Source organism: Gorilla gorilla, chromosome 10 (assembly GCF_029281585.2).
Source record: "Gorilla gorilla gorilla isolate KB3781 chromosome 10, NHGRI_mGorGor1-v2.1_pri, whole genome shotgun sequence".
In the NCBI taxonomy this organism is placed as follows: domain Eukaryota; kingdom Metazoa; phylum Chordata; class Mammalia; order Primates; family Hominidae; genus Gorilla; species Gorilla gorilla.
The window spans coordinates 26,461,983-26,487,517 of record NC_073234.2 but is presented as its reverse complement, the minus strand read 5'-3'; the positions used below and the strand labels follow the sequence as shown (position 1 = coordinate 26,487,517).

Here is a 25,535-nt window from a genome sequence, read left to right as displayed (position 1 = left end):
GGACGCATTTTTTTCTTATTTCCAATTTAATTATTTATGATAACATTTCAAAGTGGCAGAAATTAGTGAATTTCCAATAAATTATAGCAGTATAGATATTAAATATATAGGATAATTTTTCTAAATTTATCTTTAAATGAAATAATTATACACATTTTTACCATTCAAAGATTATAATACCATGCATGTGTACACATGTGTAAGGAAAAATATTTTGATACTGCAAATTTTTTTAATATTAGAGAAAAATTAGTAGAAAGATAATTTTATTAAGGCATAAAACATATTTAGTGTAGTTACTTTGACTGCTATAATAAAAACACCCAGATTTTGTGACAGTAGCTGAGAATGTAAATAAGCAGTCAAGAGAATTTAACTTGGTAATGATGCTATTAAAAGATGAAATGAAGCTTATTCAATCTATAATTGCACAGAGTATTTGTGTAAGTTCATATGAAACTGGACCAAAACTAAACAGCCAAAAAAAGAGTATTATTTGCTGGAGGTCACTGTTGCCATAATTTTTAGAATGTGGTGAAAGAAAAAGATAGCAAGTAAATCATTGGAAATGTGTTGGCTTTGCGTTATTCCTGATGAAATACTATATGAGGGTATTTGTCTAGGCCTGATTCTGAGAATAATATAAGAATGGTGCCAAGCACAGTGGCTCATGCCTGTAATCCCAGCACTCTAGGAGGCCAAGGCAGTGGATTCCCTGAGGTCAGGGGTTCCAGACCAGCCTGGCCAACATAGTGAAACCCTGTCTCTACTAAAAATACAAAAATTGACTGGGTGGGGTGATGGGCACCTGTAATCATAGGTACTTGGGAGGCTGAGGCAGGAGAATTGATTGAATCAGGGAGGCAGAGGTTTCTGCAAGCCGAGATTGTGCCATTGCACTCCAGCCTGGGTGACAAGGGAGAAACTTCATCTGAGAAAAAAAAAAATTGAAAATCCATGAGGAAGAATAAGAGTGTTCTCCCATCACCCTTAACTCCAGTACTTTGAAAAGAAGACCCAAATCACAGTTATTTGGTAACATTCTCCCTTTTAGCTGACATCATCATCATTATTATCATCATCTATATTTACATCTGTCTAATGAAATGATTTATTTTTGAAATATTTACATACGTAATTTCGTAACATCTATGTAATTTCTAAGAGATATCATTGTGGGAAAGTTACATTAGTAAACAGCAAAGTTCAAGTAACGATAAATACATTTAGATTTAGAAAGTTAAGTGTAGTGTAGTTTAACATACATTGCTTAAGAAAACAATTGTAGATGACATTAAACTAAACCAAGAAACACTATAAAAAAGATTTTGATTTTAGTATAAATAAAATTCCTTAATAAGAAAAATAAACCATTTCATGATCAAGCTCTGATTTACAAAGAGAGGATTTTAGGGCTAAATAAATCAAAGAGAAGTAAGCCTTCCCCCACATCTTCTCTATTTCATTTAGGTAATGATGGGGTTCAGAGGCACAGAGCCCCATTTCTACAACATAAGCAAAGTGAAAATTAATTCATTGAATACAGCAATGTAGCTGTGGTAGATGAACTATATTTTATCTATTGCCATGATATTTTGAGATCCAGTGCTGCTCATTGAGTTCCCCTGTGGGCAGAGTTTGTGGTGAGGACCCAGCAACAGACAAGCTAATATTCAAAAACATCTACTCACATCAACTTAATTTCCAGTTTCTTTCAAATTGAAGGTAAATTCCAAGACAAACTTTTTATTCTATTCTCTGACCAAAGTGTTGGGAAAAGAAAACTGTTACCATTTTCATTTCTAGCATACTAAAACAAAAAACATAAAAACCCCAAAATCTAAAACACTTTTAAAAATAACATGGTGTTAAGAGTAGTTTGTTCAGTTTCCCTATAGAAAATGATTTATGGAAGGAGAATAAAAGATTATTCTGAACACTAAAACAATAAGACCAAAAAAATGAATTATCAGTATTGAGAATCCAATAGACAGAGTTAGCCTGTTAGATGCAGTAGAAGAGAGAATTAGTGAATTGGAAGATAGCTAAACAGAATGAAGCATAGAGAGAAACAGATGGAAATATACCAAGCTAGAGGGTAACACATTGATGCTACAGTCAGAACACCTAACATACTTCTGGAGTTCTGTAAGATTAGAGGAGAGAAAATCAAGCAAGAGAAATGTTGCAAGGATTTTTCCAAAAGTGATAAAATGTATTCGTCCATATATTTTTAGTAATCTCAAACTTCAAGCATGATAAATTAAACCAAATTAACATAAAATAATACAGGACACCAAAGACCAATAGAAAATCTGAAAAGTAGCTAGAGGTGGAAGATAGAGTATGTCGTGTGTTGAAAAGAACTGCATTCTAAATACAACCTGATTTTAACAGAAAACATGGAAGAAGGAACTCAATGGGAACATGTCTTCAGTGCATTTCCAAAGAGTAGTAGAACTTCATAAACAGAAATTGAAAATATTTTTCAGAGAAAATAAAAATGACTGAAAATGCAAAGTTGAACATGCAAGGAGCAATAAAAATTATTGACAATGAAAAATAAGTGTAATTCTAAATAAATGTTGACTGTATAAAAAATATTGTCTTGTTAGATTAAATGTATAATTGATAAGATATATGCAAATGGCAATAAAGAGACTGGAGATAAAGGTGACAGGAATAAATTTAGTTAGACTATGTTTTGGGCTTTTCTATGTCTGTGCGGATAATTTGAACATCATAATCAAGGACCGTGTAATTCTACACCCAGGTATATATATGCAAAAGAATTGTAGTAAATGATGTAGGTCATTGAAGCATTATTCATAATAGCTAAAAAATAAGCTGCCCAATTATATATCAAATAAAGATGGATAAATAATTACAGTAAAATCATAAAATGGAAAAATATAGAGAAATGAAATGAAATAAATCACATGTACATGCAACTATGGGATTAAATTTCTGATACAGAATGTTGATTTCAGGAAGCCATGAATAAGAACATATAGAATTGCACCTATACACAGTTCAAAGCAGGCCAAACCAAGCTATTGAGTTTAGGGTCGCATACATAGTTGGTAAAGTATAAAGAAAATTTTAAAAAGATCAACATAAATTATGGATGTTGCTTATCACAGGAGATGTGAAGAAAGGTGTAGGGGATTGGAAAGTGGCATTGAGGTAAACCTAGGCTCTTAGCAATTTTCCATGTCTTGCCCTACATGATGATTACATGAGTATTTATGATACATTGCTATGTTTCCCAGTTTTGTTTTGGCCCATTTCTAAGTGTGCAGTCTAGTTATAATACAAAAATTATTAATGAGGAGAAATGTTCCATGAAATTATTATTACTCTGCTCATTATATACTGAAGGGAAAAATCCACTATTTGTATACATTCATGTATAACTCTAAGAGATTTTAAGTAGAAATGTTCTGATTTTAGTTGTAACTTTTGGAAATTTGACATGATGTTACCTGCCAACCCCACATTTTTCAATAGGTTTTTCTTCTAGGTTTAATTATCTACTTCATATGACAAAACTTTGACATTCTCCATCTATTTTTCCCTTGGATCCAGAATTCCTAACACAACAAGGGTGGTCATGTTACCCACACTCTTAGTTTAGCAGAATACCTATATCAGTTATGTTTTTCTGCAAGAGAAAATCCTCCAAAACTGCTTTAGATATTTGTGTCTCATAAGTCTTTGGATTTCATTTTTCTAAGCTTGGTTTGGCAGATGGCTCTGGTGATTGGAGATGGGCCACATACTGCATCTTGCAGCTAGTTTGGCTGATTTAGGCTGGATCAGGTAGTGGCATTCTGACTCCATTAGTTTCTCATTCTTCTTCTGGGAACAGTGTACTAGCCAGATGATGTCCTCATGGTAAAAGGAAAAGAGCAGGAAACTCCAACATGGAAGCTGTCTTAAATATCTGTGTAAAGTCTACTAACTTCCTGTTGACTGAAGCAAATTACAGGAGTGAATTCAGAGTCCAAGTTCAACGTAGTCACCCTGCCTGTGGTGGGAGGATACTGCAGGATTATATGACAAAGTGTAGGGTACTTAGAAATATTTACAAAATTGCTGAATATTTTAATTAAAATTTAAACAAAAAACAGACTTGAATGTAAATTTACCAAAGACCTAAGCATAAGAAACATGTTTGATAAACATTATTCATTGTCTGACAACGCTGAGTAGGAAAATAGTACTAATTCTACCTGGATGACCTCCTGGAAACTCGTTTTCCATTTGGTGAGTAATAAGAAAATAATTCCTTCCATCCCCTAATGGTGTGAGTGCATGTGTGTCTATGTGTTTAGGAGCTTATTAACAATAATGTCATATAAATGTATTGGTTATCAGAAACCAGATTTTAAGGTGTGTTGGCCTCCGAGGACTTTCCAAGATAACCTTGGATGATTTTGACAAAAGGTTTAGAATCTGGTATTTAAATCTGGCATAAAAATAAATCCATATTGATATGATCCTATTTATGACCAAGCTCCTTTAACAATTTAGACATTTACTGTATGATATATGTATTGGGTTTTAAAATTTCCCTATGTAACAACTGAAGATGCTGGATACAAATTATGGAGAGGTTAAACAAGGAAAAAAATTGCAAAACAATGAAAAAGAATATGGCTTTATTTGCATACTAACACACGAGAATTCACTTTTCACTTCAACATCAGTATAAAACATTTCAGCATATAGCAAGGACAGATAGTCTATAAAGAGGAATGAGTTTCAGCTGTTTTGAGATTAATAATATTTTCTCTAAAGACAGCTTTGAATTCATCCATTGGCATATGCTGGTGCTTTCCTGTTGACATTAGAGAATTTAAAGGCAGAAAATGTTACTGCACATTTAGAAATCAAGTGTTTATCGAAGTTAATGTCTGGATATTAAGAGAATCACAACCAATGTTATTAAGCCTGCTTTTTTTTTTTTTTTTTTTTTTTTTTTTTTTTTTGTTCAAACATATGTGTTCTGCTCATCATTTTATCAATTCTGGTAGTGTTTGCATTTGTTCTTGGAAATGTTGCCAATGGCTTCATAGCTCTAGTTAATGTCAATGACTGGGTTAAGACACAAAAGATCTCCTCAACTGACCAAATTGTCACTGCTCTGGCATTCTCCAGAATTGGTTTACTCTGATCATATTATTACATTGGTATGCAACTGTGTTTAATTCAGCTTTATATAGTTTAGAAGTAAGAATTGTTCCTTCTAATGTCTCGGCGATACTCAATCATTTCAGCATTTGGCTTGCTACGAGCCTCAGCATGTTTTATTTGTTCAAGATTGCCAATTTCTCCAATTTTATTTTTCTCCACTTAAAGAAGAGAATTAAGAGTGTTCTTCTTGTGATACTGTTGGGGTCCTTGGTATTTTTGATTTGTAATCTTGCTGTGGTAACCATGGATGACAGTGTGTGGACAAAAGAATTTGAAGGAAATGTGACTTGGAAGATCAAATTGAGGAATGCAATACACCTTTCAAACATGACTATAACCAACCATGCTAGCAAACTTCACACCGTTCATTCTGACTCTAATATCTTTTCTGCTGTTAGTCTGTTCTCCGTGTAAACATCTCAAGATGATGCAGCTCCATGGCAAAGGATCTCAAGATCTCAGCACCAAGGTCCATATAAAACCTTTGCAAACTGTTATCTCCTTCCTTATGTTATTTGCCATTTACTTTCTGTGTATAATCACATCAGTTTGGAATCCTAGGACACAGCAGAGCAATCCTGTATTCCTGCTTTACCAAACTCTTGCAATCATGTATCCTTCATTCCACTCATTCATCCTGATTATGAGAAGTAGGAAGCTAAAACAGACGTCTCTTTCAGTTTTGTGTCAGGTGACGTGCTGGGTGAAATAACAGAAACCCTCAACTCCATAGATTCACAAGGGGAGCATGGTGTGTCTTTTAGCAGAAAAGAAACTGATGGTGTCTAGAACGTTTTATATTTCTGTCAGTTTGTTGTAGTGTATGTATTTGAGTAATTTCAAAACAGATTCCTAGGATAGTCTTTTATATATATATATAATATATATAAAATTTATATATATATATAAAATATGTATGGGTGTATATGTGTGCATGTGTGTGAATAATAACATTGACCATAAATTATGAAGCCTAGTATATTTCACATATATAAGTATGTGTATTTTATGATAGCTAATTGTATGATATTTCATTTGAAGAATTTATTATCTCTCTTTGTAATTAAGAAATTACAGCATTTATCAGAAAATCATTGCTGTTTTCCATTGTAATTTGTACCACATACATGTACTTAACTATCATTGTTTGAACCTCTCATTTTCTGCATGGTAAAGACATTCAATTCTAAATCAATGATGAGACTGTATCTTTGTAGTAGGTTTTATTTCATTATGAATTCTTACTTTACTTTTAGTATAAAGCAAATAGAATTTTTGTTAGATAATGATGTACACAATAAAATTAGTGTACATATTAAATAAAATCAGTGACAAACATATGTAGAGTATATGTATTTGCCTTTGGGAAGGCAAATTTTGTATATGTATAACAAAACTGTACTAAAGAATACTAGATTTAATACCAGTATGTGAATAGCTTAGAAAAAAATCATTTCTATAATAGGAATGAAGAAACAAAACCATGATCATTTCAGTGCTATTATAATTTTTTAAGTGTAGTTAGAAAAATCATTTCTTCCACCTTTTGAATTAAAGAAAATCTTTTTTGAAGTTGACATCTGATGTCAAGTATTTCCATTTATTTTGCTTAGCAACCTCTGAGCCTCTGAATTTCCAATATTCTTCTTTGTCTCCCATTCCTAATATTCCTCAAAAAAACTCAAATGTTCCCTTTCTTTAAAAAAAAAGCCCAACATAAAGAGGGTGTAGAAACTATAGATGATAATCGAATGAAACTTTCTTCAAATGTTAAAAATTGCCTGTGAAATCTATATATTGATGATAGGAAATATATTAATGACTTTTTATTATAATGATGTAAATGGTGAAATGATACAAAGTGTGCTGATGTATCCATTGATACCAAGTTCTATTATAAGAAGGTAATCTACAGCCTTGTGGAACAGCTAAATTCTGTGTGACTATATTCATTCTTGGTGTTATGAAATTTTAACATTGTTATCTCAACCTTAAAATAAGTCAACTCCTCATATTATATACATATAATATATATATACACACATACATTTTGTTTATCATACATCTTCCCTAGTACTATGTAATCAGCATAAAAAGAGAGGTAATAGCTGTCTTGCTTTCTCTTGACTCACAGGATCTGAAAGCCAGCACAAAGAATAGTTGGTCAAAAGAATATGTTAATGAACACATAAGTGATTGGATAAATGGATAATTTGATGTGGTAAACCAATGAAAATGAAACTCATCACAAAATCTGCAGTTGCTTAATTTTCTAGTTTCAGGTTGAGGTTATAGGCTTATCAAAGAAGAAGCATTTCTCAGAGCAAAAGTTTGACTGTTCCAAAATTCTAGGGGAAATATCACTGTAATATAGCTTTGATGCAGCTATATCAGGTGTGTGAAGTAGAGACAAGGTGGAACGTCAAAATTAGATGGTACTTATTCTAATGCTTTTTGAAAAGCATATAAAAGATTTTGGTATATTTACACAGGGTCAGGGTCAGCTGTGAGTGCCAGCTGCTCGGGTTTAGCTGACCCCATGACAAGAATGTTAGGGAACTTCCCAGTAGCTGCTAAACACACTTTTGTTTTTAGGGAATGTCTCTTTCTCCTTCAATATGACTTATGCTGCCTTCAATGCTTTGCTGATACAAAAGAAGTAAACTCAAAAGAAATAAAAATAAAAGCTAGCAAACTTTGCAACTGGTTAAGCTGGTTGTAAACGTACCTAATCACTTTCTACTGTGAATGATATATTTGTATTGTGATATTTTTTAGCTGCTTATTATATACACAAAAAAGGCATTTCATTTTTAAAAATTGAGTTTGTAACCACTCACCTTACTTACACATTATTTGTATATTATTGTGTTTAGTATCCTTTCTAAATGAATGTTTTAATTGCCATGTTATAAACGCATGGAAAAGTGATTCAAATGAATGTATATCTTAGCTTTGGGTGTCTAGAACTAGAGCCAATGTCTGAGTTTACAGTGATGACATTTATTTGGGAAGGCAAGTCCAGGGCAGCAATGAGGGATACATGTGGAAACTGAGGCAAAGGAAGATGTAAAATCATGTGTCATGATGTTGGTATGACTTTGCCAGTTGTCACTTCACAATGAGGTGAGATAGACAGCATGGTGGTCATCAGATACATGCACTTGGCTCCCCATACTTTTCCAGAAGGGTTACAAGGGGAAGCCACAACAAATATTAGTCCATGGAAGAGAGAAAAGGGAGAATGTATCCTAGCTGTCTTCTGTCTTCTATTTTCCTTTGGCCAAAGATTGTTTGAGGCAGAACTACCATCTTTGCTTTTCTTCCTTACATTATCCAACCCCTTGGTGGCTGTTTGGGAAAGTCACACTAACCAATACCCCCATTTTTCTAAGAGATAGTTTTTGTTTGTTTGTTTGCTTGTTTTCTTTTCTCTTCTCCTCTCCCCTTTCCCTATGTTTCCTGCTTTCTACTTAACTTTTTAGACATGCACATAGAACTGTTTACTTTCCCCTCACCAGACAGTCCCTTCGGGCAAGTTCATCTAACCATGTGCTCCAAGAAGGATCTCTCCTTGAGACTTGACAGTTGATTTGCAGACAAAAGTATGCCCTCATGAACTGTCACCTCCAGGGGTTAGCTTAGACCTCACATCCGTTAGGAGGGGATGTGGAGAGGATGCCCAGGTGGCCACTTCTACAATGGCTGTCCTGCTCATTTCCTTCCCAACTTTAAAAAAAAATCCACTTTCTGCTCCAAAGGTGAAGTGTCACATTAGAAGGCAGGATGCTTTGTGCTCCTTCCCGCAAGCTAACTTCCAAATAAATTCTCTATTTTTATATCAGACTTTTTTATTACTTTTTATTATTTTTTATATTAGACTTTACAGGAAGTAAGCCGTTAAGCTTTTTTGTTTCAAGACTTCATTGTCACAGGTATATTCAAGTCCCAGATGGAAAGATGATCTGGATCAGGCAAGATGCTGACCAGGGGAACAGGAGACAGTCAAGGGAATCTGAGGAAGTACATGTTTTTGCCCAATACAGTCCCCACCTTGTGCCACTCAGATGTCCTCATGCCCTCCAGTTGTGGCTGGTTTTATAAGCACATGACTAGTGTAGTTGCACGCGGTCTTGTGCTTGTGGGGCTTTTTGCTTGGATTAATGTTCTGCACTTACATTTTTATTTTTCAGACAGCGGATACTCCTCCGCTGAAGAGGGAATAGTTCTGCAGTAATTCCCTAGGGGTTTGCTTTCTCCTCTCCTACGGTCTTGATGGAGACAGGCACAGAGTCCTATAATGCCCGCGTTGCATGCCTCTAGCAGCTTTGAATTCTGCTGGATCATCTGATGCAATGGGCAGAGCAAGTTGGGCCACAGCCTATATCTGCTGTACAGATATCTTATGTTCTGGATTCCACTTGAAACTACTAGTCTTTGCATTCATTCTGCAACCCATCTAGTTTTGGCAGAGGCTAGGTAGGTTAACTGAACAGGAATTTAAAAAGGACTTTATTAACACGTCAGAGCAATATCCTCTATTGTGGTATTTGTGGACTCCAAAACCCCAAGAGGCTCAATAAACACTGTGCTTCCTTTTTAGTGATAAGAAGTATATATAGGGCAACATGCCATTTACCTTAAAAAGGATGTTTCTGCTGGGCGTGGTGGCACTTTGGGAGGCCAAGGTGGGCAGATCACTTGAGACCATGAGTTTGAGACCAGCCTGGACAACATGGTGAAACCCTGTCTCTACTTAAAAAAAAAAAAAAATGCCTGGCATGGTGGCACATGCCTGTAAACACTGCTACTCAGGAGGCTGAAAGATTTGAACTGATTGAACCCAGGAGACAAAGCTTGCAGTAAGCCGAGATTGCACTAGTGCGCTCCAACCTGAGCAACAGAATGAGACTCTGTCTCAAAAATAAATAAATAAATAAATAAATAAACAAACAAACAGATTTTTTGACATGTGGACTAGGAGTATGGGACCCCAAAAACAATATCTGTGTTGCAGGTCTCTAAATATTATCAGGTGTATCTCTTTCTGCTGGTATTTTATTTCTATTTAATGTTCAAGTATTTTACTATATTTAGGAAACTTTCCATTTCCTGGTTATTGCACCAATTACTGTAACATTATTAATAAATTAACATGATGTTTTGCAAAATGTAAATTAAACTGAGAGCAGAAGTGACATCGCCCGACTTAAAACAGTGAAGCAGCGTTTTTGTTCTTACCACACAGAGGTCAATTGTTTTAATCTCCTGACTCACCCATGGGTGTAAAATAAGAAACATTCACTAAATCAAGACCCACATGCAAACTGTCAGAAGCTCTGCTCTGCTCAGGGAAGATAGCACATCCTAGAGAGCATTTGTAAGTAGTGATTTAAATTTATGGAACTCTGCCCTCATTTTATAATGCATCTGATTTTGGTAGAGACCAGTTATGTTAAGTGGATAGGGATATAAAAAGACTACCATCCCCTGTAACTTTCAAGTGTTTTGTCATGGTAGTGATCAATTCCATTCCTTGGAGAATGTGATTATTATTTTTCAATCCTTGTTGCCAGTGGAGGAGAATTTCGCAGGCTTCGCCTTGGTCCTGCTCTAATAGTGTCCCTTACTCTGCAGGTCAGGAAGAAAGTGAGAGTCCTGCCAGCTGCCATCTGTGTCCATTTCAATTACACATTCAGGAAGAGGTAATAACAGCAAACTGATCAGATTCACCTTGGGATGTACATGAGTCAAAACTCTAGGTAGCATCTGACCTTCAAAAACTCCCAGTGCAGGCTGGGTATGACGGCTCATGCTTGCAATCTCTGCACTTTTGGAGGCACAGTTGGGAATATCTATTGAGGCCAGGAGTTCCAGACCACCCTGAGCTTCATGGTGAGAGCCTGTCTGTTCAAAAACTAAAAAAAGAAAAAAACAACAACAAAAAATTAGTTTGGCATGGTGGTGCTCACCTGTAGTCCCAGTTATCCAGGAGGCTGAGGCAGGATACTCCCTTGAACCTAAAAACAATATGTGAGTCAGTTGCTGGCCACATCCAGAGTACTGTTAACAAGAGTGAGGCCTGGTAGAAAAGTAATGAATTTATTCCAAACCTAGCTTGGGGAAGGGGCACAAAGAGTCCTGCCTTTAAGTGTACCACTTCACCTTTGGAGCAGAAAGCAGACACTTTTATAAGGTAAGGGGGGTTATTGAGCAAAGGTAGAGGGTCCTCCTGCAAGCTTGGTGCCTTTTCTACCATGCGGGGGTCTGTCCTGCAGACCCTGACTCAATGACAGAGGAGTAATATACACCGACACATATATTTTGCTTGTCAGTCCAGCTGAGCATCCGGGCCACTTACAGACTCTAAGGAAGAGTGCTGTCAGCCGCCACCCCAACTTGCTGGCCTTCTTGGCATTTATTTAGCACACATTAAATGACACAAGCTTTGAGTCAACACCATTAGAGGGTAATCAACCTGGTCACCTTTCCCCAGGAGAGCAATCCTGCCTGTGAGTGATGAAAGGTTAGCTTTAGGACTACCTGAGTAAACAAGTTCTTTAGATAAACTACTCTACATTCCTTTGTATCTGTGCCCCAAGTGCCCAGGCTCCAGCAAAGAGATTGGCTGCCTTCAGCCAAACTATCTGAAGCTATGCAAAAACTTCTGGTCTTCCAAGAAAGTTTTTGTTTTATTTTATACTTTTCCCTACCATTCTGACTGAACCCCTACTCTACCAGATAGTTGAATTGGTGCCTTCCTTTGCAGAAATACGTTACAAAAGTGGCCAAGCGGGTATGTTTTCCATATGCCCTCCTGTTGGATGAAAGTCCTTAGGTAATTCCTAGAGTGGAGCAGAGCCTGGAATTTCCTGGTCCACTTCCTGGAGGTAAAAATTCTGTGGCGTGTGTGCTTTGGTCTGCAAATTGACTGTCCGTTCTCAGGAGAATCTGTCTTGGAGCACTAAGTTAGAAAATGTGCCCTGTAGGGAATGTCTAGTGAATGGGAGTGAAGGGTTATATTTGCATTTATGAAGGGCTAAGCAGGATACAGGGAACAAAGAGAAAGGGGAGAGAAGAGAAGAGAAAATAATAATTAAAAAAACAGTAAATCATTCTTTTTTTCTTAGAAAAAAATGGGGCACTCTGTTACAAACCCAGGAGTTCAAGGCTGTAGTGAGTAATGATCATGCCACTGTACTAGATACAGCCTGGGTGACAGATTGAGGCTGTGTCTCTAAAAAAACCTAAGGCAAATAACACAAAAAACAAAAGAACATTAAAAAGAAAATCTCCCATTCCATCTCATGGAACACATTGTCTTTGGGGTACCTAGATATTAGTGTTAGTTCAGGCTCTGCTGGGGTGGCCAATATCTGGTTTACTGGTGGCAATTTCATACGAGTCTGCAGCAACATCAAGTCTTGCCTCCCCAGAGGAAGGAATTCAACTGAGGGGCATACGTAAGAAGAGACTGAAGGAAGTTTCTGAGCAGGAATGGAAGTTTATTAAAAAGAGAGCAGGAAAGAAAGGAAGAGACTTTATTGGAAGTCTCTTGGAAGACACTTGGAAGAGACCACAGTGGGCACTTTGGAGATCAAGTGCAGTGTTACACCTTTGACTTGTGTTTTATAGGTTGGTATACTTCTGGGGTCTTGTGTTCCTCTTCCCACGATTCTTCTCTTAGGGTCTTGTGTTCCTTTTCCCATGATTCAGCCCCTTAGGGTGGGCTGCTCACATGCATGGTAGCTTGGTAACACTTTAGAGGTGAGCATGCGCAGTGTGTTTATTGGAGTTGTACACATGCTTGCCTGAGGCATTCTTCCCTTTTTTGGTGGAATGCCCACAGAGGGTCATATTCCACCATTTTCTCTCTTAACAAGTATGCCTCAGCCTACTCACCCTATTCCTGAGCTGCTGACTACCAATTTTAAGCGTTTTTATTTATTGTGAAATGCCTCTCCCTGGCACCTATGACCAATTATTATTTTTAGAGAGGCAGGGTGTCAACTGCCAGGGCATCAGCTGATGGCCACCTGACATTTCTTGTGGGTGGTGGGAGCCTTCTTCTGCCCTACTCATGCCTGACTAACTACGTACTGTAAGAGCCCTATGCCTAAAAGTCTCAGATGGTATGGATGTGTGTCCTTCCCTCTGAGTACTGTTATCTGGGAAATGGCTACAGGTCTTTGAGAAAGCATCATATGAATACATTCTGAATATTCTGTGGTGAATTTTCTGCATCTTTTATCAAGGGGACTTAAGCTTCCCTTCAGTTATTGAATTCTTGTTCTCTGAATTGGCTCAGTCCTGACAACTGGTTGAGGTTCTTGGATTTTCCACTTCTAAGGCTGACCTCAGGAATCAGCTTTTCAGCTCCATTTTGCTCTTGGTTTATAAGTATTTATCAAAGTATGAAGCCTCTTCAGCTATTGGCTTATGAACTCATTCCAATGAAGCTGCTACTGTCATCGTTTCATTGATTCTGACATTTGCAAGATCACCAGAGTCTGTGTTGCTGAGGTTAGTCTTCATGTTGCATGCTCTATTAGCCACATTGAACATGGTTTATTTGCATTTCAGGATGCTGTCCTCTCCTGATTTTATCTTTGTTCACTGGGCACCACTTCTCAGTCTCCTTTGCTAGTTCTTTTTTGTCTCTATACTGAAAATATCAATTTTCAACAGGGTCTCAATTCTTCAATCTCTACAATGATGCCTGTTGTGTTGGTGATCTCATGTATTCTCCTTACTGACAATGTAGTCAAATCAGTCAACAGACAGGCATAAGTGTGATTATCCATTTATATTGTTTATTTATTCACATATCTTGACATATAGCACATTATGTAAATATTTTGCCTTCAAATGTCAAATTTACATTTAGAAGTAACAGTACCATGGTGGGTGCTCTGGCTTAAGCCTGTAATTGAGCAGCTTGGGAGGTTTAGGCAGGCAGATTTCTTCAGCGCAATTAGTTGAGACCAACCTGGGAAGAATGGCGAAGCCCAGTCTCTAGTAAAAATACAACAATTAGCCAGGTGTGGTGGCATCCATCTGTAGTCCTAGCTACTTGGGAGGCTAATCTGGGAGGATAGCTTGAGGCTGGGAGCTGTAGAGAGCAGTGAGACAATCTCAAACCACTGCACTCCATTTGGGGCTACAGAGTGAGACCATGTCTCAAAAAATGAAAAATAGAAAGAAGTAATAATACCAAAAATCTAAGGAGAAAGATGGAGTATCAGTAATATTTTTGCTTGAATTTCCACTAAATCACAGTGACAGTGACCCACCATCTAATTTAGTTTTATTTAAAATAGCATTATAGATATTGATAGATTACTATGCAGGGGATTATTATTATTATAGGCATAATGATCTAAGTAGAGAAATATACAGATAGAATTATGGTTGATTAACCCACTTATATTACATGCAGTTGTACAGTTGGTATGTTTTAGTATCTTAGTTACTAATCTCACCTTTTACATATAGCTCTATAATCAATTAAATATGAGTTATTTTTTGTGTATGGTATGCAATAAGAATATAAATTTATCTTTATGCATGTCCTCCAAATGTCTTTCAGACCTTCAAATGGATAAACAAATCGTGGCATACTTACACAATGGAATACTATACAGTGATCAAAATTAACAAACTAGACAGACATGTTTACAACAGAATAATACAACAAAGAAAATGAACAAATTTGAGCTACATAGATAATAAGACTCACAAATGTGAGAGGAATTATCAAGATGGAAAAATACATTCAGTATAATCTCATTTACATAAAGTTCAAGAAAAATATTTTTAATATATTGTAATTTGTTACATTGGTGATAAAACTCTACAGTGAAACATATGAGTGATCATCATAACAATTGGGATAATCAGGAGGGAGGAGATAAATGGGAAATGTCAACAAGAAGACATATATTGGGAGTATCTGGATTACTGGCAAATTCTATTTTCTGACCAAGGTGTGGTAACATTGATGTTAATGTTATAATTTTTTCTCTTACTGTTTATTAGGTTTTATTATGCTCCATATGTATGTTACGCTCCCCAATAAAAAAAAAAGTTAAAAAAGCAGAAACATAAAATACATTCCTACATATAAAATTAGGGTGATACAGCATATTCTTATAGATACCATTGTTATTAGAGTTTTTGCTGAATAAAGGAGAATAGAGCATTATGGTACTAAGAAATCCAAGTTAAAATTTAACATTTTTCTTATTGTTTTGAGACAGGGTCTCACTCTGTTGCCCAGGCTGGAGTGCACAAGCAGAATCTTGTCTCAGTGCAACCTCTGCTATCCAGGCTCAAGTAATTCTCCCATCTCAGCTTCCAGAGTAGCTAGGACAACAGGCGTGCACCACCACGCCCTGCTAATTTTTTCTATTTCTGGTAGACACAGGGTTTTGGCATGTTTCCCCGGCTGGACTTGAACTCCTGTGCTCAGGCAATCCAACTGCCTCAGCCTTCCAAAATGCTGGGATTACAGATGTGAGCCACTAGACCTGTCCTGAAAGTTTTCTTAAATTATTATTTTTTGAAAAAGAAGACATAAGCAAGAACTGTAAATCCACCTTCTTAATGCTAATATGAATTTGAAACATCAAAAGTTGAATATTTATGACGGCTAGACACCTTTTTTCTATTTCCAATTTAATTATTTTTAATACACATTTCAAAGTGTCACAAAGTCATGAATTTCCAATAAATTATAGTACGATGGAGGTTAAATGTATAGACCTATTATCCCAAAATGTGTCTCTAAATGAAATATTTGTATTCATATTGTTAGCATTCTAATTTCACAATACTAATCATGTGTACACCTGTGTGTTGGGTAAAATATTTTGTTAATATAAATTTTTTGGTTCTGCATTGGAGAAAAAAATCATAGAAAGACAAATTTGTTAAGATATAAAACATATTTAGCATGATCTTTGAGTATGTTTGTGCATATATAATGCTACTTTCACTGCTATAGTAAAATGATCCAGATTTAGTCACCATAGCTAGGAATGTGAAAAAGCATTGCAAGAATTTGGCTTGCTAATGATGCTATTAAAAGATGAAATAAAGTTGATATACTGTATTATTGCAGAGAGTATTTTTCTATATTCATATTGAAAAATGCCCAAAAAACCCCAAAATAGAATCCTAATTATTGGATGTCACTTTTGCTATGAATTTTTAAAATGTAGTAAAAGAAAAAGAAGCAAAGAAATTCTTGAAAATATGTTGGTTTTACCTTATTCTTGATGAACTACCACATGAGGGTACTTCTCTAGGCCTGATGCTGAGAATCATAGAAGAATCATGAGGCCATGAGGAAGAATAGTAGGGTTCTCTCATTACCCTGAACTCCAGTACTTAAAAAACGAGATGGAAATCACATTTATCAAATAGCATTCTCCCTTTTACAAACTGCCATAGTTATTATCATCATCATCTATATATACATCTATCTCATTAAATGATTTATTTTTGAAATATTTAAATACATAATTTGGAAAATAAGTAATTTTAAAAAGACCATCATTGTGGGAAAGTTACAGGAGTAAACAGCAAAGCTTAGTCATGCTCAATACATGTAGATTTAGAAATTAAGTATAGCTTATTTTACAATATATTGCTTAAGCAAATAATTATTTATGGATGAGCTTAAACTAATCCTTGTTTCATTATGATCACTATAGAAACAATTTAGATTTTAGTGTAACTAAAACTACCCAGTAAGAAGGACAAAGCAAATAATACATTTTATGAGCTAGCTTTTATTTCTAACAGAGGATTTTAGGACCAAATAGTCAAACAGAGTTAAGACCTCAGATCTTCTGTCTCTTGAGTGAGTGATGGTGGAGTTCGAAAGTTATAGTTCTATAAACAAAACTATACTCACGGATAGGGATTAAATGGTGGAATTCTTTAGAAACACCAGATGCAGTTTTGTTTCCATGAGACTTAAAGTTCTTCAATCTTTCATAAACTTGTATGTACTGTTTTACTCTTTGATCTTTTAAAGATTGTTATAAACGAAGAAGTCTTGATTTCTGCTAATAAAAACAGAGTAAAATTTAAATCATGGAATAGAAAGGTGGAGCTGTGGTTGAGATATTATATTTTATTAATTGTAATGACATTTTGAGATCCAGTGCTGCTCACTGAATTTCCCTGTGAGGAGAGTTTGTGGTGATGACCCAGCAACAGACAAGCTGCTATCCAAAAAAAGCTACTCACATCAAATCAATTTCCAGTTTCTTCCAAGTTGCAGGAGAATGCGTAGACCATAATTTTAATCTCTTCTGTGACCTAAGTATTACAAAAAGAAGAAAATCACTACAATTTTCATGTCAGGTGTGCTAAAAATTTATAAAAACTATTTTTTAAGAAGTTGGTGTTATAAATACTTTGTTTAGTTTCTCCATTAAAAAATGATTTATAGCAATAGAATAAAAGTTCATTTCTACCCCTAAAACAATAAGATAAAAAAGAGTAATGAATATTGAGAATCCAATAGACAGAGTTAAGAACCAGTTAAACATAAGAAAGAATTAGTGAATTGGAAGATAACTGCCCAGAATGAAGCATAAAGAGACCAAGAGGTAGAAAATATAAGGCTAGAGGGTCAGAGACATTGAAGCTACAATCAGAACAACTAACATACTTCTGCAGTTCCAGAAGATTAGAAGAGAGAAAATGGGCCAGAAGCATTGTGGAGATTTTTCCAAAAGTGATAAAGTATATCAGTTCATATATTTTTAGAAACCATCAAACTTCAGACAAGATAACTTAAACCAAATTAATATAAAATGACAGGACATCAAAGACCAATAAAAAACCTGAAAGGTAACTAGAGGAAAAGACAGATTATGTTAAAGGGAATAACTGTCTAAACAACAACCTGATTTTCAACAGACAAAAATGAAGCTAGAATTCAATGGAATCATGTCTTCAGTGCATTTCAAAAGTAGAATAGACCTTGATAAACAGAAACTTAAAATGATATTTTTTTCAGATAATAGAAAAATTATTATTATTATCAGTATTATTCTATGTGGAGTTGGAGTCTCAATCTGGTGTCCAGGCTGGAGTTCAGTGGTAGGATCGTGGCTTACTGCAGTCTGGAACTCCCGGGCTCAAACCATCCTCCCACCTCAGCCTTGTGAGTAGCTTCCTTATGCCTGGCTTTTTCATTTATTGTAGACACAGTTTCGCTGTGTTGCACAGGCTGGTCTTGAACTCCTGGGTGTTCCTGACTCAGCCTTACAAAATGTTGAGATTATGGGTGTGAGCCACCCTGCCTTGCCAATAAAGGGACTTTTTGAAACTATTAAATTGAGTATGCAAGAAGGAATACAAATTAATGAAAGTGGTAAATATGTGCATAATTCTAAATGAATGTTTACTGCATAAAATAATAATGTCTTGTTGGGGTAATTATATAATTGGTAAGATATATGCAAATGGCAAAAAGTAGAATGGAGGTAAAGCTGACAGGAGTACATTTAGTTAAATTATCTTTTAAACTTTTCTATGTCTATGAGGATATTTTGCACAATGACCCTGTAATTCTACTCAAAGGTATATATACAGAGGAATTGCATCAAATGATACATGAAAGAATGCTCTAGTAGAATTATTCGTAACTGTTCAAAAAAGAAGCTGGCCAAATATATATTAAGGATAGATCAATCATTACAGTAAATCCACACAATGGAACAATATAGAGAAGTGAAAAAAAATCACATGTACTTGCAACTATGTGACTAAATTTCAGAAACACAATGTTGAGTCCAAGAAGCCACAAACAAGAAGAACATGTAGGATTGCACCTACACGCAGTGCAAAGCAGGCCAGACCAAGCGATGGAGTTTAGGGTTGCATACCTAGTTGGTAAAGTATAAAGAAAATTAAGAAAATAATCACCATATATTTTGGATATCGCTTATCTCAGGAGGTACGAAGAAATGTTTAGGGACTTTTAAAGTGGCATGGAGGTGGACCTAGGTTGTGTTTGGTGTTCCTTGTCTTGCCTGCATCATGGTTACTTGAATGTTTATGATACACTGCGGTATTTCCCATTTTTGTTTTGGTTCATTTCTAAGTGTGCATTATAATTTTAATGTAAAATGTTTAATTAGGAGATATGTCTCATAGAAATTATTATTATTCATCTCATTATATACTGATGGCAATAATAAACTATTTGTATACATTCTTATACAACTCTTAAGGGAGTTGAAGTGAGCACTTTCTTATTTAGTTGCAACGTGAGGAAATTTGAGATGATGCTATCCTCCAACCCCAGAACTTTCCAATGTATTTCTTCTAGCTTTAATTATCGACCTCACAAGAACAAACCTTTGCAATTTCCCATCTATTTTTTCTTTTGGCTCCTGAATTCCTGACACAACAAGGTTGTACATATTTCCCACACTCTTGGTTTAGCAGAGTTGATTTATCAGTTATGTTTTTCTGCAAGAGAAAACCCTCCAAACTACATTAGATATTTATATCTCACATGTTGTTGGATTTCGTTTTTTTTAAGCTGGGTTTGGTGGATGGCTCTGTTTATTTGAAATGGACCAAATTCTGAATCTTGGTAGCAGTTAGAGTTTGGCCAATTTGGTCTGGATCAGGTGGGGGCAATCTGACTTCATTAGTTTCTCACTCTCCTTCTGGGAACAGTGTACTAGCCAGGTGATATTCTCATGGTAAATGGAAAGAGGAAGAATCCCCATTATGGAAGCCATCTGAAATCTCTATGCAAAGTGTAGTAATTTTCTGTTTATCAAAGCAAGTTAAATGGTTGTACTCCAAGTTCAGGGGCAAGGTAGTCAGTCTTCTCAGTGATGGCAGGATACTGCAAGACTGTATATCAAAGGGTCGGGTACTCAGGAATTCTTATACAATTGCTAAATGTTTTGTATAGTAATAAATATTTAAACATTAGTCTTGAGATAAACTTTACCAAAGGCCTAAGAATTAGAGATATGTTTGATAAATAAATATTATTCATGAGCTGAAAGCCCTGAGTGGGAAAATAGGACTAACTTCACCTAGACAACCTCCTGGAAACTCCTTTTTTTATTTTGGAACTTATGAGAAAATAATTTGTTCCATTCGTGAGTGGTGTGCACATGTGTGTGTTTGTGTGTATATTTATGAGCTTGTGAATAATGAAGTTATACAAAAGTATTAGCAGCAACCAGATTCTGAGGTTCTCCAGAAAATCTTAGATATTTTTGATAAAAGCAGTTTGGATTCTGTGTATTTAAATCTGTCATTTAAAAAAGTCCATATAGGTGATGAACTTAATTATGACCAAGCTCCTTTTAAGAATTTAGACATTTACTATATGATCTCTGTATTGGGTTATAAAACTTCCCTAACAACTGAAGTCACTAAAGACAAATGATGGAGAGGTTACACAAGGAAAAATTGCAAACACTGAAAGTGAATATGTCCTTGTTTGCATACTAGCAAATGAGAATTCAGGTTTCATGTCAACTTTAGTATGAATAATTCCAGCCTATAACAAGAACAGACAGTGAATGAATGGGTTAATTTGAGTTGTTTTGAAAATAAGAATATTTTCCATAAAGACAGCATTGAACTTACCCATTAGCATGCCATGGTGATTTCTGGCTTGACATTGGTAACAACAATTAAAAGTAAAAAGAATGTCACAGCACATACACAAATCAGGTGCATATAGAATTTAAGGTCAGGATATTCAAGCAATCACAACCAGTGATATTACACCAGCATTTACAAAATTTCTGTTTGTCTGTTCAGACATGATAACTTTTCTGCCCATCATTTTTTCCATTCTAATAGTGGTTACATTTGTGATTGGAAATTTTGCTAATGGCTTCATAGCATTGGCAAATTCCATTGAGTGGTTCAAGAGACAAAAGATCTCTTTTGCTGACCAAATTCTCACTGCTCTGGCAGTCTCCAGAGTTGGTTTACTCTGGGTATTATTATTAAATTGGTATGCAACTGAGTTGAATCCAGCTTTTTACAGTATAGAAGTAAGAATTACTGCTTATAATGTCTGGGCAGTAATCAGCCATTTCAGCAACTGGCTTGCTACTAGCCTCAGCATATTTTATTTGCTCAAGATTGCCAATTTCTCCAACCTTATTTTTCTTCGCTTAAAGAGGAGAGTTAAGAGTGTTGTTCTGGTGATACTATTGGGGCCTTTGCTATTTTTGGTTTGTCATCTTTTTGTGATAAACATGAATCAGATTATATGGACAAAAGAATATGAAGGAAACATGACTTGGAAGATCAAATTGAGGAGTGCAATGTACCTTTCAGATACAACGGTAACCATCCTAGCAAACTTAGTTCCCTTCACTCTGACTCTGATATCTTTTCTGCTGTTAATCTGTTCTCTGTGTAAACATCTCAAGAAGATGCAGCTCCATGGCAAAGGATCTCAAGATCCCAGCATGAAGGTCCACATAAAAGCTTTGCAAACTGTGACCTCCTTCCTCTTGTTATGTGCCATTTACTTTCTGTCCGTAATCATGTCAGTTTGGAGTTTTGAGAGTCTGGAAAACAAACCTGTCTTCATGTTCTGTGAAGCTATTACATTCAGCTATCCTTCAACCCACCCATTCATCCTGATTTGGGGAAACAAGAAGCTAAAGCAGACTTTTCTTTCAGTTTTGTGGCATGTGAGGTACTGGGTGAAAGGAGAGAAGCCTTCATCTTCATAGATTCACAAGAGCGGCATTGTGTATCTTCTAGCAGAAAACAAACTGGTGTTATATGAAACATTTTATATTTCTTACTGTGTTTTCTGTAATGTATGTATATGAATAACTTTCAAGCATGTACCTAGAAAAGTCTTTTACCTAACGTTAGTCTAAAAAAGTGCGTATATATATATATGTATTTTTGTGTGTATGTGTGTATGAAAAACAAAAAAAATTGACAGTGACATACTCTTTTTTGTTTTTTCACACAAACTGCCAAATTATACAAAATATGAGAAAAATTCTTAAGAATTATGAATCCATACCTATTTCATTTGTATTTTATATTTCATTTGAATAATTTATGATCTATATTTATAATTATTAAGAACTATCAGCTTATCTCAGGAAAGACATTGCTGTTTTCTATTGTTATTTGAACCACACAAATATACCACAGTGTGCTTCGAATTCATTGTTTGAACCTGTAACTTTTTGGATGGTCAGGTCATTCAATTCTAAATCAATAATAAGGATGTATCTTTGAGGTTTTATTCCATTATGAATTCCTATTTTATGTTTAGTAAAAAGCAATCAGAATTATTGCTAGAAAACAATGCACACAATAAAATTTGAGTGACAAGCATATGTAGAGTAAGTTTCAACTATGTCTACCATAAACAGTACTGAGTAATATTAGATTTAATACAAGCATGTGAATAGCTTAGAAAACAGTCTCTTCTATAATAGGGATGAAAAATCATGATTGTGATCTTGATTGCTATTATCAGTTTCCATATGTAGTTAGAAAAGTCATTTCTTCCAGCTTTTGGATTAAAGAAAAGCTTTTTTTTTGAAGTTGAGAGGTGATGTAAATTATTTTAGTATTTTTTTCTAAAGCACTTTTAAGCCCCTGAATTGTTAATTATACCCTTACCTTCCATTTATAAAATTCCCTCTAAACTTCAGGTAACAGAACCCAAATCTTCCTTGTTCTAAAAAAAAACTATCAATGTAAAAATAGTAGAGAAATTATGGAAAATAAATCAATGAAATTTTTATAAATGTTAAAATGGCATCTATGAAATCTGTTTTAATTATAGAATGTACTTTACAGTTATAATTTTGTTGTCAGTGATGAAATGAAAATGGTTGACATATTCATTAATAGGAAGTTCTATTATGAGATGGAAATGTACAGTCTTGTTCACAGCTAAATTCTACATGACTGTATTAATTTTGGTGTTATGAAATTTTAAAAATGTGATTTAAACCTTAAGATAAATCATCCCCACACGTGATTTATGTGTTTTTTTAAAATCATGTATCTTCCTGAGTACAATGTAAGAACTGTAAAATCAGATCAGAGATGATCTCATCTCTGTCTTGCTTTCTGTTGAATGTAAGATCAGAGAGCAAGATGATCTCATCTCTTTCTTGCTTTCTGTTGACTCCCAGGACCTAGAACCCAGCAACAAGAATAGATGGTCAAAAATGATACTTTAATGAACAAATAAATGGGTGGATAAAATGGGTAAGCTGATGTGGTAAACCAATGAAAAGGAAACTCATCACAAAATCTGCAGTTGCATGAATTCCCCTGTTCTGGTCTCAGGTTAAGGTTACAGGCTTATCCAAGCAGAATCCTTCCGCAGAGGAAAAGTTTGGCTATTCCACAATTTTAGGGGAAATATGACAATAATATAGTCTTGATGCAGCTGTATCAGGTGTCTGAATTGGAGACAAGGTAGAACATCAAAATTAGATGGTGCCTATTACAATATTTTTAGAAAGCGTATAAACAACCTTGGTCTATTTGAATATGTATTTTTTTCTATTGTGAATTATATATTTGTATTATGATATTTTCTAGTTGATTATTATTTAAACAAAAATGGCATTTCATTTAAAAAATTGAGTTAGTAACCAGCTACTTTACTAAAATGTTTTTTATGTATTACCTGTTATTAAGGTGATGACATTTATTTAGAAATCAAGTTCAAGACAAAAATGGCAAGGATATGTGGAAATTGAGACAGGAACAAATGTGAAACAATGTGTGGTGATGTCTGGTATGACTCTGCTGGCAGCCACTTCACAGTGAGGTGAGAGAGACAGCATGACGGTCATCAGATGCGTGCACTTGGCTCCCAGCACTTTTCCAGAAGGGCTACAAGGGGAAACCACAGCCGGCATTAGTCCAGGGATGAGAGAGAGGAGGGAGAATGGAGAATGTATCTGCTCAGTTGTCTTCTGTATTTGATTTCCCATTGGCCATTGTTTCCCTGAGGCAGAACTACCATCTCTGCTGTTCTGCCTTCCATCATCCAGTCCCTAGGTGGAGGTTGTGAAAGTCAGACCTCATGCCCACAGTGTGGTGTTCCATTCAAGTCCCAAATGGAAGGATGATCTGGATCAGGCAAGGTGCTGGCCAGGGGAATAGGAGATAGTGAAGGGAATCTAAGAAAGCACATGTCTGTGTCCAATACCACCACTCTTTGTGCCGCTCAGATGTACTCATGCCCTCCAGTCATGGCTGGCTTTATGAGCATATGACTTGCACAGTTGCACAGAGGATACTCCTCTGCTGAAGAGGGAATGGTCTTGCACTAATTCCATAGGGATTTGCTCTCCCCTCTTCCACAGGCTTGTCAGAGACATGCACAGAGTCCTATAATGCCCACTATGTATGCCTCTAACAGCTTTGAATTCTGCTGGATCATCTGGCTCAGTGGCCATAGCAGTTTGGATCAGAACCTATATCTGCTGTAGAGCCCTCTTTTGTTCTGGGCTCCATTTGAGACCAGTAGCCTATAGAAACTTCATTAATGAGTCGGAGCGATATTCTCAAATGTGGAATATGTTGGCTCCAAAATCCCAGTAGGCCCCCAAAACACTGTGTCTCTTTTGTAGTGATAGGAAATATAGAGAGAGAGCAACGTGCCGTTTACTTTAAAAAAGATTGTTTTGACATGTGGACTAGGGACACTGAAAACCTCAAAACATCACCTATGTTGTCAGTCCTTGAATCTTCACATATCTCTTTTCTTCTGGTATTTTACTTCCATTCAATGTTATAGTATTTTACAATATTAAGAATCTTGCCTCTTCCTGTTTATTATACCAAATAATATATAATTATTATTTGAGACAGGGTCTCATTCTGTCCATGAGGCTGGAGTGCAGTGGCAGGATCATAGCTCATTGCAGCCTCAACCTTCTGGGCTCAGTTGATTCTCTCTCCTCGGCATTGCTAGCAGCTGGGACTCCAGGGACACACCACCTTGCCTGGCTAATTTTGGTATTTTTTGTAGGGCTGGGATTTCACCATGTTACCCAGGCTGGTTTCAAACTCCTGGGCCCAAGTCAGCCTCCTAAAGTGCTGGAATTACAATCATGTGCCACAGGGCCCAGGCTGTAATATTATTAATATATTAAATTAGCATGATGTTTTAAAAAAATGTAAATTAAACAGAGAACAGAAGTGACATAGCCCTGACATAAAACAGTGAAGCAGTGCTATTATTCTTAACAATACAAGGCAAATTGTCTTGATTTTCCCTCATAAAGGGTGTAGATTAACAAATATTCACCAAATGACGAGCC

The 25,535-nt window shown here is 35.7% G+C and overlaps 3 protein-coding genes across 7 annotated transcripts in view; all 3 read left to right on the top strand.

The window, feature by feature from the left end:
• PRH1 (proline rich protein HaeIII subfamily 1) overlaps positions 1-25,535 on the top strand; it is a 264,900-nt gene that overhangs the window by 32,883 nt on the left and 206,482 nt on the right. The window contains exon 2 of one of the 5 annotated variants that reach the window (XM_063694583.1): positions 10,837-10,904. The exons of the other annotated variants lie outside the window; for them this stretch is intronic. The gene's annotated coding sequence lies outside the window, so the exon portion shown is untranslated. The remainder of the gene's footprint in view (positions 1-10,836; positions 10,905-25,535) is intronic. 5 annotated transcript variants of the gene reach the window in all.
• Positions 4,997-6,167, top strand: LOC101137298 (taste receptor type 2 member 64; the record flags this gene model as incomplete). Its single annotated transcript, XM_031000600.3, is given in 3 exon segments — positions 4,997-5,174; positions 5,177-5,538; positions 5,540-6,167. Coding segments are annotated over 3 exon segments (912 nt in total), but the record flags the coding sequence as incomplete, so codon positions are not given.
• LOC101138029 (taste receptor type 2 member 46) lies at positions 20,921-22,015 on the top strand. The gene has a single exon (XM_004052732.4). It carries the CDS (start codon positions 21,021-21,023, stop codon positions 21,948-21,950), a length of 930 nt encoding a protein of 309 aa, XP_004052780.4. The 5' UTR covers positions 20,921-21,020; the 3' UTR covers positions 21,951-22,015.